This window comes from Mobula hypostoma, chromosome 28, assembly GCF_963921235.1.
Source record: "Mobula hypostoma chromosome 28, sMobHyp1.1, whole genome shotgun sequence".
Classification (NCBI taxonomy): Eukaryota; Metazoa; Chordata; class Chondrichthyes; order Myliobatiformes; family Myliobatidae; genus Mobula; species Mobula hypostoma.
The window spans coordinates 17,961,967-17,977,896 of NC_086124.1; the positions used below are offsets into that span (position 1 = coordinate 17,961,967).

A 15,930-nucleotide genomic window follows, 5' to 3' on the forward strand; every position below is an offset into this window, starting at 1 on the left:
CTTGAGGATGATACCAAGTGGAAGGGTAGGTACTGCTGAGAAAGCAAATTGAATACAGCTGGACTTAGACAATTTGGATGATTGTGCAAAAATGTGGTTGGTGGAATACAGTGTTGGGAATTGTACGATAATACATTTTGATAAAAGGAAAAATAGTGTGGACTATTATTTAATCGTGGAGAATGTTCAAATATCAGAAGTGCAGATGGGCTTAGGAGTTCTCGTGTAAAACTCCCGGAAGGTTAACTTAGAGGTAGAGTCTGTGGTAAAGAAGGCAAATGCCAAGTTGACTTTTATTTCAAGGAGGATAGAATAGAAAAGTAAGGAGATAATGCTGAGTGCATACAATGCTTTGACAATACAAGTAGTATACATTTCAATTTTACAGCAAAGAACATACTGCAAAGCTAATGGAAACACCTTAGGTTAACTTCCCACATGATTCTGAGTTGTCTGAAAGTTGTTTCATGTCACTGCAGTGTTAGACAAAAAAGTTGATTTTAGTGCATACAAAGCTTTGACAATACAAGTAGTATACATTTCAATTTCACAGCATAGAACTTACTGCAAAGCTAATGGAAACACCTTTGGTTAACTTTCCACATGAATGAGGTTTACAAATTCTAAGGGGTATTGCTGCAAGCAGGCATTTTCCACGGAGTTTGGATAGGACTGGATTCATAACTCTATAAACAAAATTGTGCCCTGAATATTATTTTGTATCCAGCCAATTATATATCCATGTTAATCTTTTTTAACTTTTTCGCTGAAACACGCATGCACATATACACGCCCATGCATATGCATGCGCATGTGCATGCCCACACGTTGTCTCTCCCTCTCTATGTTCTCTCATGTACGCTGAAAGAGACAGCGAGCGAGAGTGAAAGACAGCAAGCGAGAAAGTGAGAAAGAGACAGAGGAAGAGAGAGAGAAAAAAACAGAGAGACCAAGAGAATGGGGGGGGGGAGTGGGAGTGGGGCGGGGGGGGGGGGGAGAGAGAGAGAGAGAGAGAGAGATGATTCGGGCAGCTAGATTCCCCCAAATATCGGAAATGTTCAAATTCCTGCCATTTGTATGTACGTTTATCTTCTACCTGCTTGTTCCAGTGTCAATGAATGCACTCACACATTCTGGTTCTGTTCCTTTATGTTCAGGCACTTAGAAATTTTTAAAATCCTCTGGCAGAATCTTATCATCTTATTGTGAGGATGGAGGATCTTATTGGAGTGCTCCTATTAACTGTGCTTTTGAAGGGAGAGAGAGAGAGAGAGTTATTTGCCATCGATATGTTGCTTTTGAAAAGAGAGAGAGCGAGAGACGAAGATTAAAGGTTGGACTGTCACTTTAAGGCAATGGAAGTAACTTTGGATTTCTACTGAGTTGGGTTTGGAGGAAGCACCGAACAGCTCGAAAGTTGCTATGGTGACCGAAGGCAGGTTGCTGATGTTACTTCCAAGGACTTGCTGCCTGCTCGTATTCCTTTACAGACAAAGGAAGGAGGGACTCATTGAATGACAGGTGATGCTCAGTCTGGCGAAATAAATAGGAGGTCAGATGATACAGACCTCAGACACATGATCTGGACATTGAATGAGCATAGGCATTGTTGTGCCCGCAGGATAAGTGGGTTTTGGAGATCGATCAGGCGGATCGATCCAATCGCACTTATAGTGGAAGGAAGAAAAGGGGTTGACTGATGGGAAGTTGTCTATGTGTCCACACTCGCCTGGGTGATAGCTCCACCGCAGAAAACCGGTCCCCTTTGTTAAAGTCACAGTCGATGACTTGTAAAGGATTTCTGAGGACGACGAGAAGATCGTCGGCATCAGCTCACCTGAAGACTCAAATCTCTCCCTCTGTCTCTCTCTCTCTCTGTCCATCACTACTCAACTAAATACCACGAACTGAACTGAACTGAACTTTGCTCAACATCGTAAGACTATATCTTTTAACCCCTAGACTTAAAGAAGCTTGGTTTTCATACATATATTTTCACACTTACTGATTTACGTACTTATGTATATAATCATTGTTAACCTGTGTGATTTATCTTCATTTATATTACTGTATTGCGTAGTTACTAATAAATATTATTAGTTTATAGCAATACTGGACTCCAAAGTGGTTTCTATTTCTGCTGGTTTTTTCGTCCCCGCCATGGGGTACGTGACAAAATTGGGGTCTCGTCCGGGATATGAACAAATTGGTCGGGAGGTTGGTTTGAATTGATTGGGGAAATTTCCTTGTGATTTGGTTGTGTGGAGTATCAGCAGAAATGGAGTGTGAAGTCAACTAAAAAGTATGAGTTGCGGGACACTGCTAAAGAATTTGGAATTGAGGGAAAGAAGGTTGTGACTAAAGTAGAAATTCATAGAAAAATAGTTGACTATCATATAGATAAGGGAACGTTTGATGAGGAGGCGTTGGAGTTGTTCGTGGAAGGTGAACCTACTGAGGATGAGCTTCAGCTTCTGCTGGATATATTAAACAGGGAGCATGAATTGAAATTAAAACAGCTCGAGAGAGAGGCAAGGGAGGCAGCAAAACAGAGAGAAGAGGCAGAAGAAAGAGACAGCTCGAGAGGGAGAAATGGCAATGTGAAGGTCACGAAGCAGAAAGGCAGAGACAGTTTAAAGGGGAGATATTGCAGCAGAGAGGTTTAGAGTCGGACCCTGATTATTTTTACAGCTCAGAAGGGCTAGTTTTCTATGAATAATTTAAAAGTTGTGTTCCTGATGAGATAAGCAGTTGCAGAGGATGTCCCTACCCTGAAGGGGTTTGATAAGAAAGCAGACGAAGCAGTTTGAACCCATGGGGTTGAGTTTACTGCTGAAAAGAGTTGGCCAGAGAATAGCTGGGAGGTTCGAGATGACCTTGAATTTGCAACTGGGAAAAGTGATAACAGCCCAGAAGAGGCAGTTGTTCCGGTTGAATGTGTTCAGGTTGTTGAAGTACCTGTGAGTTCACAGGATTCTGACCCTTATGCTAAGGCTCAGTTGAAGTCTGATGTGCCTGATCTGGTTGGAAAGGAATGCAGTTTTTGTGTGTTAGATGATCTTGGTTCAGTGAATAAGGGGTTTAACGTGGTACCAGTGGAATGTGAGGAATCTCAGTCATTTGTAGTAGACCGTGTTTTAAAAGTTGGTGAGGTCAATGTTGTTGGGAATAATGATAAAAGTGCTGTTCCTGGACTTTTGGATAAAGTGCTGGAAAAGGTTGGATTGGTTGCGCGACTTTTGACCCTGCTTGCAGGACAAAGGCCTGCTGAGACAGGATGCGCTAGTTTGTTGAATTTTGTTTGGACATGTGGAAGTGAGCACCTGCAAGGTCATAATGTTATGGAGAAGGAGTAAAAGAATAATTGTTATGATTTTGGAGTGGAAGTTGCTATGGAAGCAAGGTGTAGTAAAGGTCGAAGAAAGTTGATGAAGAGATTGTTTAACCTCTTTCATAATGTTTACGTAATTCTCATCAGCCTGATGATGATGCAGAATTTGGTAAACAATGGAGGCATGTTGACAGCTCTCCAAGTTAAGAGTGTTTCAGCAATGCAGCTGATGAGCAAAGCTGCCATTAAGGCCTGCAATAGCAAGACCAGTGGTTTAAATTATTATGATGTGTCACACGCTTTTCTACCTTCCAGATTTCAGCAGGAGTTAGAGGGTAGTAGAATTGATAAGAGTAGGGTGTATAAGAAAGGTTTGCCTTTATTGAGGAAAGAATTTACAGAGGAACAGAAGCGAGATTCTGGAATGGTGGCTTTAAGAGAGATAGCTGTCACAGGAGAGGAGGTTCAGAGAGAGTCAGTGGGATGTTACCTTAAAGATGGGGTGTTGATGAGGAGGTGGAGACCAGCCACAGTGCCTGCAAGTCACGTGGTGGTTCTGGAAGGTTACAGGGCTGAAATTTTAAGCATGGCTTACAGTATGCCTTTAGGTGGATATCATGGAGTGAGAGAGACAGTGAATGGGATTGTGAAGGAATTTTACTGGCCTAGTTTAAGGAATAATCTAGTGAATTGTGTGGGCCCATGGCAAAACACTGCCGCTGGTTATCAGTATGTGTTAACTCTCTTACTCTCTCTCTCTCTCCCTCTCTCTCTCCCTCTCTCCCTCTCTCTCTCTCTCTCTCTATCATTTCTAAACTAAATACCACGAACTGAACTGAACAGAACTTTGCTCAGCATTGTAAGACTGTATCTTTCTACCCCTAGACTTAAAGAAGCTTGGTTTTCATACATATATTTCCACACTTACTGATTAACGTACTTATATATATATATAATCATTGCTAACCTGTGTGATTTATCTTCATTTATATTACTGTATTGCGTTGTTACTAGTAAATATTATTAGTTTATCGCAATACTGGACTCCAAAGTGGTTTCTATTTCTGCTGGTTTCTTTATCCCCGTCACGGGGTACGTGACATTATTTATAGCTCACACTGACACTGATATTTCCATCCTGAGCAGTCTGAGACGCCTTAGTGATGTGGACAGGTATTGTCTGTGCTGCAGCAGAAATCTTAGAGGCACTTCACGGTTACTGACACATCCTGAAATGAAAGCATTCATCTTACTCTTTGATATCTGTCTATTTAACATTTCTTAGTTTGTGCTCCTATATCACCCCAAGTTTGTTCACTTTCCGACCAGACGTCTAGCGATGCGTGCATGTGACCTAGAGTCCAAGAGTCATAGCAACGTACAGCATGTGAACAGACCCTTCGGTCCAACTAGTGCGTGCAGAGACAGTAAAACTGCCTACTCCCATTGACACGCACAGTGTCTATAGCCTTCTATATATCTACTATCTATGTACATCTACAAACTTCTCTTAAAAGCTGCAATCGAGCATAAAGGCACCTCCTGCGCTGGCTGCTCGTTTCACACTCTCACAACCCTCTGAATGAAGAAGTTTTAAATATTTCAGCTTTCACATTCAACCCGTAACATCTGGTTGTAGGCCCACCCAACTTTTATGGAAAATGCCCTGCTTGCCTTTACCTTAATTGTGCCCTTCAGAATTTTGCATGCCTCTATCAAATCTCCTCCCAATTTTCCATGTTACAAATTGAAAACAGACTTCAAAGCTATTCTGTCTTTCCTTATGAAACAGGCCCCCTGTTTCCGGCAGCATACTTGTGAGTTTTCTGTGATGTCTCTTAATATTATTCACAGCTTTTTTTTGTAGGCGGTAACCAGTGCTCCAAGTTAGGTCTCACCAGTGTCTTATACAATTTGAACGTAACATCCTATCTACCGGCCTCAGTACTTTGATTTATGAAGGACAATCTGCTAAAAGCTTTCTTTACTACGCCATCAACCTGTGCCGCCAACTTTAATGAATTGCGGACATGTATTCCCTTATTACTTACTGCCTACCGTTCACTGTGTAAAACTCATCGTGCTTGAGATCCTTCGTCAGGACCGGCAAAAAAGATGAGAAGCGTGAGTCGTTGATCAGTCCATGTCTATCGAAGTACCCATGTATCTCGTCCTTCAGAATACCTTCCAATAATATTCCCACTACTGATGTCAGCATCATCGGCCTTTAATTTCCTAGTTAATGATGAGAGCGTTTGATAAACAACGGTTGAGATGTATTTCTTCCAATGCTCCGCTACGTCACATGTCGCTAAGGATTACTCAAGTATCCCAGCTAGAGCCCCGATATTTTCTACATTTGCCATGTGTCATGTTCTGGGAATTTATCCAACCTAATTTGCCTCAGGACATTAAACACCTCCTCCTCTGTAATCTGTATAGGGGCCGTGAGATTGATGCAGTTTTGCCTCATTTCTAGATACTCTGAATCCATCTCTTAAGTAAACAAGGATGAAAAACACAATTTAAGATCTACAGCGTCTCCTTTGATTCCATGTGTGGATTGCAATTCTGATCTTCCAGAGGAACACGTTTTACCTTTGCAATTCTTTTGCTATTAACATATTTGTAAAATCGCTAAGGATTCTGCCTCGCTTTGCCTTCTTTTAGCTCTCCCGATTTTTCTGAAAGAGATTTTGATCACTGGATACAAAGACATACCTCTGTCTACTATTTCAGGATGCATATTGTATACATTTCTGCGAGAATAAATTGAACCTATTGAACCTATAACATACTTATCTGTTTTTCCAACTGCCTGTGATGTCCGCAACTTTATTCCCCAAAATCCCTCGGACTATTGGGTGCTCTGCAATACGGTCTCATTAACATCGTCATACATTTGCTATTGCTCAGTGCCACTCATAATGCCTCACTGGACGAGTTCTCTGGTCTGTCATGATATTTTCCACGACTTGTAACGAAACCTGCTAAAGATTTCTACCGTTAAAGCAAGGGATCCCCGGAATACTGGGGTGCCAGTCCTGACCTTTTCAGCACACAAGTCGACCTAATGGCTACAATATTATACTTCTATTTGTTGATCCGTGTCCTGTGGTCATCTGTCTTTCATGGGATTTCGCTGCCTTTGAAATATACGCAGCTCAAGAAATTAGCGCCCCATGCTTAACCTTTTCTTACCTGACTTTGACTGAGGTCTTAGCAGGATCCGCCTCAACAACCTCTCCGCTACCATTTCTGTTACTTCGGTTTCTGCTCCCTTCAGCTCTAGTATTAATGCCCGCACTCCACCACTTGTCCTCTTTCAGTTCAGCCGGAATTTGCTTTGGGTAGACTTTTGTTTCGGATTTCATGCGGATGGGAGTTTTAGTTCTGGATGTTTCAGATGCGTGCAACAGTTGCGTAAAGTTATTGGAAGGTATTCCAAGGGGCCAGATTCATAAGTATTTGGAAAGACATAGACTGATTAAGGATAGGCAGTTGGCTTCGTGCGCGGTAGGTCATGTCTAAGCAATGATATATAGTTTCTTAAGGAATTTACCAGGAATGTGGATGAAGTTAAGGCAGTGGATGGTGTCTACATGGACTTTAGCAAGGCATTTGACAAGGTCATGCATGGGAGATAGGTCAAAACGATTCAGTCACTTTGCATTCAAGATGACGCAGTAATTTAAATTAGGTATTGGCTTTGTGAGAGAAGCAAGAGACTTAGATTTTTTCCTTTCTGAGCAGAGTCCTGTGACTACTGCTGTGCCGCAGGGATCTGTGCTGGGTCCTTTGCTGTCATCTATGCCAAACATGTGGACGATAATATGATTAACTGGATAGGCTAATTTGCGCATGACAACAACATTTGGGGTGTAGTGGACAGCAAGGAAGGCTATAATGGTTTGCAGAGGGATTTGCATCAAATGGGCTGAAATGGCATAGAGCAATAATGACTGTGGTAGAATAAAGCGATATGCGAATACAGGTACATAATTCGTTGCAAGTGGCGACACAGCTGGGTAGGGTCGTAAAGAAAACAATGGGCACATTAGCCTTCACAAACCACTGTATTCAAAACAGGAGACTGGTTGATACGGTAAAGTTTTATTTGTCTTGGGGAGGCCTAATTTGGAGTATTTGGCGCGGTATTGGTTACCTCCGAACAGGAAAGATGCAAGTAAGTTTCAAAGAGTAATAGTAAACAATAAATAAAGGTATCCGTTAGTCTTGGAAAGTCTTCACACTGGGCAAGGTTGTATGGGCAAGGTTTTATGGAAGACCAGCAGTTGCCCATGCTGCAAGTCTCCCCTCTCCAGGACACCAATGTATGGACCCATACAGCTTGGCACCAGTATCGTCGCAGAGCATTGTGTGAGTAAGTGTCTTGCTCAAGGACACAACACGTTCCCTTGGCTGGGACTCGAACTCACGACCTTCAGGTCGCTAGTCCAATGCCTTAACCACTTGGCCACGTGCCCACACGTGAAAGAGTACAGAGAAACTTAACATGGACATTGCCGCGTCTGGAGGACCAAAGGTATAATGAAATATTGAATTGGGTGGGACTATATTCCTCAGGACGTAGAAGATTATGAGAAGATTTGATAGATGTATACACAATTATGAGGGCTATAGAGAGGGAAAATGCAAACTGAGGTTGGGTGGGACTTCAACCAGATGTCATCGGTAAAGGGAGAAAAGCGAAAATTTAAGGGAAACATGATTGGCTATTTCTTCACTCAGTGGGGCATGAGTGTAGAATGGTGCAGGCGAGCTCGATTTCAGCTTTTAAGAGAAAATTGCATAGGTACATGGATGATAAGGTTGATGAGGGCCATGGTCCCTGCGCAGGCCACTGGGTGAAGAGCTTTGGTATGGATACATGGCATGAAGAGCCTGTGTCTGTGCTGTACCTCGATGACTCTTGACATTTAAGATTCGGTTTTGTCTGTGGACGAGTTAGTCCCGCTACAGAACGAACAAACTAACGAACAAAACGAACAAAAAAACTAATATGTTGGTTTCTGGGAGAATTGAGCCCTCCTGTCTATGATATCGGAACATAAAATGAGTACATTTTCAGCAATTTTACCAAGTCATCTATTAAACGCTACTTATATTTTCACTTTTATTGTTAACACCTTCTTTCTCATAGCGTGAACCACAATAATAACCCCATAGCTTCTTTTTTTGGGGGGAGGGGTGGGTGGGTGGCATTTAAATGGAAGGAATTAGATACCAGTGTGTGGTACATATGTGAGACTCGTTGCCAAAGGCAGCTGTGAAGGCCAAGTCATTGGATATATTTAAGGCAGAGGTTGATAGATTCTGAATTCATGAGGACATGTTGAAATACGGCGATAAGGCAGGAGATTGAGGCTAAGAGGTTAAATGGATCAGCCATGATGAAAATGAAGAGCAGTCTCGAGGGGTCAGATTGAGTTTTTCTACATCCAGACGCCTGCTTATTAATGTCCTTCAGTTCCTTGCTCACACTGTACATGTTGATTCCAAGAACCTTTCTGCACTTATTTGAGATACTCCAATTTACACCTTCAAAACCATGTTGTACCCTAATGGTCTAATGCAATGCCTTCGTGTAAACGGATCGCGCATCGAATAAGTGCACCAATGGAAACATCAAATGAGATATACAACATTTGTCCCAAGAGTGAGCAATCGGTACGGCCACTGTTTCACCTATAATCCGCAAAGCACAGCATTATTTGTAGGTAAAACGTGCTTCCAATCATTCAGTATTTCCAAAGAGCATTCGAATGAGCAATCTCGGGGAGAAATTTAATGAATATATTTATTAAATGTTTCTTTAAATCTGAGGTTTCTTTAACTTTTTCAACTTCAGCAGGACGAAAGAGAGGGACGATGCGCCATGGTAGCGTATCGGTTAAGGCGACCCTATTACAGTTAGGGGCGTTCTGGAATTCCGAGTTCAGGTCCGCCGCTGTCAGTAAGAAGTTCGTGCATTCTCCCTGTAACCGCGTGGTTCCTTCGAGTGCCGGGTTTGCTTCCACAGCCCGAAACTATTCGAGTTTGTAGGTTAATTACTCATCGCAAATTTTCCTGTATTTAGGCCAGTATTATATAAATGGATTGCCGGGCTCGTTGGGCTAAAAGAGACTGTTTTGTGTTGTATCTATAAATAAACAGATGAGATAAATGTAAAATGTATACAAAGAGCGTGAGCAACAACTAACTCTGTCTTTATACTTAATTCTAGCGCCTACTGTGAGACTGATTGGCGGGAACAATCGCTGTTCCGGGAGAGTGGAAGTTCTCCACAATAACCAATGGGGTACGGTTTGCGACGACAATTGGGAGAGAGCAGACGCGGAGGTTGTTTGCCGACAACTTAGGTGTGGTTCGCGTGCATTTGCGTTTGAGAAAGCACGTTTCGGGACTGGCCAAGGGAGAATTTGGATGGACAACGTGGCCTGCCAAGGTTCTGAGACTCGACTGTCTGAATGCCCCTCCCGGGGATGGGGCGTTCATGATTGCACACATAGTGAAGATGCAGGTGTTACTTGCCAATCAGGTATGCGTATATGTATTTAACTGAAAAAATGCTAATTTAAATAGTAGACCTATAATGAATGATGATCATGGTTAACCGGAATTATTCAACTGTAGTTTTGTTACCAAATTCAACCACTGTCTTTTTCCTTTGGTGCCCCTCGGCATTGAAGCTGAAAGGCTTCCCTGTGAGGGGGTTTGTTGCAATTCTGCGATCATTCTGTTGAAAGTGCCCCCAAACAAAGCCCGTTTCGAAGTTTTTATTTGGAGTCTGTCAGAAGGAAGTGAAAACATAGACAGTGTCTCTAATACATATGCATAGTCATTAACAGAGTTACGGAGTTGTCGCAATCTGAACTTAAGACCTCACGGCGGAGCAATCAGACTAGTAAATTGTCTCGTGAAAAAGAAATGAGCGGTTAATATTGTCACGTGTCCCAGTGGAAAATGACGGAAATTTAAACAAAATTTATAACATTTTGCCAAAACTCATACTTAACGTTTACTCACCACCAAAAGAATAGAGATGCTTATTCGATTTACATACTCAGCAGGATATAAAACTATGCCACAACTCAGATATTCCCTAATAAGTATTATACCTTTTCACCAAGCGTCTATACTTCAGAACGCTTCAGAAATTACTGGCGCTCAAGGTCGGCACGGAGTATATTTCCCCAACGGGCACCAACAACGTCCATTGTTTAATTCATACCAGTGAATGATTAAAATAAATTATTTCCACAGCAAGTCTGTACTCTTCCAATCTTATTTACTTCTTTCCAGTCGGTTGGTGACTAAGACTGCACACAAACTCCAAATTAGGCCTCACCAACGTATTATACAACTTCAACATAATATCCTGTCTCTTGTACTCAATACATTGATTTATGAGCACTTTTGTGGCAAAAGCTGACTCTATGACCCTGTCTACCGGTGATGGCAGTTTCAACAGTTGGTATAAGCAACCTTAACAGGAATATGATGGCTATTTTCTCCCAGAGAGTGGTCGGTACATGCTTCCAGATGACGCGATTCAAATAGGCATATTATCTACAGTAAAATACAATTGGACGGTTACATGAACAGGCAAGCTGTGGAGGGATATGCGCCAAAGGTGTGCAAATGAGACTAGCTTACATGGGAATTCTTGTGAATATGGAATGAAGGTGCCTAAACTGTATTCTTCAATTCGGGCTACCTCTCAGTGGGACGTTTGGATATAATACTGTGGCTCAGATAAAAAGAATATTAACACATGTCATTTATTGAAATAAACAGAGCTCATCTGAGGATAATTGTAATCAATTCGGTAGAATTGCGTCTCTTCCTAAATGCGACAACATAGCGACATCAGAACAAAAATGATCACTGCCAGGTATCACTGGATTACCCATAATGAGATATTATGGCCATAGATATGGAACAGAGCGAGGTGGCAAAAGAAGCACACAGGAAATCTTTCTGTGCAACGGATCAAATTTATTCATTTCCTTTTATTTCGTATCTGGATATAAGACTAGCAGGTGGCAACAGTTGTTGCTCAGGAAAAGTGGAGGTGAATCACAGAGGATAGTGGGGAACGGTTAGCGATGATGAATCGGGCTTGAGCGACGCAAAGTTTGTTTGCAAATAGCAGTTCCCATAAAACCCCTTTGAAACCTCTCCAGATTCAGCAGAGCCTTTCTAAGATAAAGAGCAGTAAACTACTCACAGCTCTCCAAGAAAGATCTCTCCCAAGGCTTCTAAGCATCAACATTACATCTTTTCTTTAATATTCCATTCCTGTTGAAATGAATGGTACCATTGCATTTTCCTTCCTCACCACAGACTAACCCCACAGATCAATCCCTGTGCAACACGACTAGTCACCGGCACAACCAGAAAAAAAAAAGGCTCGCTTCATGGCTACTTTGTTAGGCGTACATGCACACCTGCTGGTTAATGCATGTAGCTAATCAACAAAAGATTAGAAGGAGTCAGAGTTATAGTTCCATGTCCCGGAGTTAAAATTGAGTCGTAGTGAAAAGAAGGCACGAAAAGCTAAATTCTGCATCACTCACTCAGCAGGAGAAATGTGGACAGGGTCTTAGACAAAGGTTCCCTAACATTTTGTTAGTACCATGGAACATTATCATTACCGCTGGCGGGCGGGGGTGGGGTGGGGGGGGGTGGGGGTGTGGTCCATGGACCTTCGGTTTGGTACCCCTGTCTTAGACCATAATTCCATGAAACATAACAGCGGAATTTCATCAGTGGGGCAATCGAGACTCTCCATCAACTCATTACAACTGATTTATTAACCCTCCGATCAGCAACCCTTCTTCTCCCCGTAACCTTTGAGCAAAACATTTGGTTGACGTAAAACAGTTACAAATCTGCCATCTTCTGCTGACAATTATCCTAAAACTAGCTGGGATTCATCATCAGTGAACGAGCTGACAAAAAAAGAAATAATGAACATAATTCAGCTAGCATCATCCCAAAGCCAGTACACAATAGCATTCAAACAATTCGCCCTACACAGCAATACTTACGTAATTCTCCAGGAAATTTACCCTCATAAACATCACTAGAATAGACTAAAAGTTTCTCAGTAATTAAGAAATGAGTGTGATGAAGAGTCGCGACCCTACACGTCGAATGCTTAGTCTTTTCCATAGATCTGCCGCGAGCAATTCTTGTGTGTTGCTTTGGATTTCCAGAATCTACAGTTCTTGTCCTGTTTGTGAAAGGAATGTGCTTGGCTATGGCCATACCTTAGGTTTTTCCAGTTTGTGCTGAGAAAATACAAGACGAGTGTAATAATGATAATTAAGTATTATATATCGAAAACATAAGGAGAGCAGGTGAAGAGTCCTTGAAATCGAGTCTGCAGGTTGTGGGAACAATTCATTGAAGGGGCAAGTGAAGTTGAGATGTACTGCCCTTTGGTTCAAGAGCCTGATCGTTGAGGGGTAATAACTGTTCTGAATCTGATGGAGTGAGTCCTGAGGCTTTAGAATTTCTTCTTGATCAGCAGCAAGAGCGGAGCATGACCTCAGCAATCGGTGCCTGCGATGGATGCTGCTTTCCCTCGACAGCACGCCGTGTAGACCTACTGAATGATGTGGAAGGGCTTTATTCTTGATGTGTTGGGCCGTATATACTAGCTTTTGAAGAAATTTTGCTTTAACGACTTTTATGCTACTTACAAAACCTTAATACATGCGGTCAATTTACGCTCCACCGCACAACGGCAGAAATTTGCGGAAGTTTTAGATTGGTTGCATGATTGTATAGTTTAGGACTTCATTCCTTGTAGGTAGAAGATTCAGGCGAGATTTGATGCAAGTATGCACAATTGTCCCATACATACTGTTGGGGTCAAATTTGACCCGTTTTGACATTTGACAGCAGTAAAAACACCCTAAATGCCATATTTTCTAGCCGAAATTTGATGAATTTTCCTAAGGCGACCTAAAATACACAGATATGAAAATATTTTTAAAAAATATACTTTTGTACAGGTGCTGCAAATTTTTGTACATTGAGGGTGTTCCGGGTCAAATTCGACCCGTATCTATTGACATGGATTTTATATCTCTGAAACATTAATTCAGGATCAATCAGCCATTGTTTAATGTCAGATAGACTATTTATACATTATAAATAGATCTGTGGTTGAAAATTTGGTATAAACATTTGTTATGAGGGGATTCTTGGGCCAGTTCAAAATTGACTCGGAGTATACTGTGAAAGTATAGAATACAAAAGCTTGCCTGGATTAAGCCGGGTATAGGTTGGGTAATTGAAAACAAGCTCCTTTCGCAGGCTGGGTGGGATTACACATAGAGGCCATGCATTTCGAGTGAAAGGTGAAACGTTCAAGGGGAACCTGAGTGGTGTTCATTCAGGGGGTCATGAAAGTGCGGAATTACCTGCAAACTGAAGTCGTGCATACGAGCTCGATTTCAACGTTTATGGGAAGTTAAATTGGTGCATGGATAAAGGGTATGGAGGGCAATGGTCCAGATGTTGTGTTCGATGAGTGTAGGCGGTTTAAATGGGTCGGCAGGGACTAGATGGGCGTAACGCCCTGCTGTCGTGCTACAGATTTCGATGACTCTATGATAGAATAACCATGCGGGTAGAACATTACTGAATAAACCTCATGAACAGCTTACTTAATAGATATAGTCAGTCCACAGACAGGTAACATATAGAAATGAACAATTGAAGAAGACCAGAAATATGCTTAATTAAAAGAGGAAATTCAGAGTCGATGGAATATGAGCAGGGTATTAATTGTCCCAAAAGGAACATGTACAACTAGTATTATCCCTAAGTCACCATGTAGATACTTAAACTTAACAGCGATAATGGTGTAAATCTGCAGAAAGCCAAAAGTGTAAATATTACTAGAATAGTGGAAAAGTTCGTAGCAATGGAAGAATGAGTATGCTTGGCTATGCCGGTACCTCAGGTTTTACCAGCTTGTACTGAGATATTGGTTTATAATGTTAATAATATTAATAATAATAATAATAATAATAATAACAATCGTCATGCAATTAGATAGGCAGAAGTGTGTTTGGATAGATGGGTAAAATAATTGTGGGAAATTAAGAAGAACTAAATAAGTAAACTAATAACTCGTTGATTGATAAAGAAATAAATACATATTTTGTGAACCTGAGTTGTAGCATTCATTAAAGCGATTCCATAGTTTGGGTTGAGATACCCAGTTTCTGAACGACGATCAGGAATACCCCTAATAGTTCTTGTGAACCGTTTTATCCTTCTGTTTCAGGCGATGATATGAAGAGAAGTTTCCGTTCTATCTACCAGCAGTCTATCACAGCTGACAATGATAGGTTAGGGTCCTTGCTTGGACATCGGCTATGCCCTCAAAACTTCGATACCAAAGAACGACATCGCAGTCCAAAACGCACATTTTAATTCAATCATCAGATATCAGGGCTTATAACTGATTCATGTCAATCAAACCTTGGGGTCAAAGATAACGGGGAGAAGGCAAGAGAATGTAGTTCAGAGAGAGAACATACGATCGATGGTAGATTGCACAGCAGATTCGATGGCCATTCTCGCCTAATCATGTTCCTATTTCCTTATCGACGTTTACTCTACGATGAAACCCACAAATCTCTCGCTGTCGGAGTGATGAGAATTGAGAGTTCTGTGGTTTCCAATGACCCGGATTCAATTTTAAATCCGGAACAAGGTGTCACAGTTATGGACGTGTTTGCTGCTAGTCCGTTTTGTTGTTGTTAACTGTTCCGTAGCAGCTGCAGTGCATCGATATGCTGCCTCAGTCCCTCACACGGTCTCGAAGGCGCTGCGGCTGGATGCACTTCACGCATCTATAGTTCATGGGGATCTCCCTGGACACCAATATAAGAAAGTAAGAAAGTAACAATAAGAAAAAAAATCGAAATGTAACAGAAACTTACCTGGACATCTTACCCAGAGCCAACAACTCTGCCGAGCCGAATTCTACTTTGAGTCAAAGCCTGACAATCCAGTCTCATCATTGACCTATTACCAACCATGATTGCTCCAACAATGGCCGCTCAGTACAAACATTCATACACTGTGTTGTGGTCAGTAAGGTAGAACATTGAAAAGTAAATGTACCCCCTCGTCCCACGGTAATTTTTCCTTTGAATGTCGTTTCAGAACCTGGTATAAGGCTGGTAGGCGGCAGCGATCGCTGTTCAGGGAGAGTGGAGGTGCGGCACAATGCACAATGGGGAACGGTATGCGACGATGGATGGGGAACTGAAGACGCCAAGGTTGTCTGCAGGCAATTGGGCTGTCCCTCTGTCGCAGTAGCAAGAGGAGGGGCGCACTTCGGGCAAGGCAGTGGGAATATCTGGATGGATGATGTTGCGTGCAATGGGCAGGAATCCACCCTTTCGGATTGTTCCTTCGGAGGATGGGGGATTAATAACTGCGGTCACGGAGAAGATGCGGGCGTGAGTTGTACGGAAGGTAGGTATACAACTAAAAACTTCTTTGCTCCTTCTTTATACCTACAGGAAAAACGAAGACTCAAT

At 42.0% G+C, this 15,930-nt stretch overlaps 1 protein-coding gene across 2 annotated transcripts in view; it reads left to right on the forward strand.

The window, feature by feature from the left end:
* LOC134338833 (deleted in malignant brain tumors 1 protein-like) overlaps positions 1 to 15,930 on the forward strand; it is a 118,844-nt gene that overhangs the window by 25,444 nt on the left and 77,470 nt on the right. For both annotated transcript variants that reach the window (XM_063034936.1, XM_063034937.1), the window contains exons 5-6: positions 9,579 to 9,893; positions 15,551 to 15,865. In XM_063034936.1, coding sequence (XP_062891006.1) covers positions 9,579 to 9,893; positions 15,551 to 15,865 — 630 coding nt within the window. The remainder of the gene's footprint in view (positions 1 to 9,578; positions 9,894 to 15,550; positions 15,866 to 15,930) is intronic.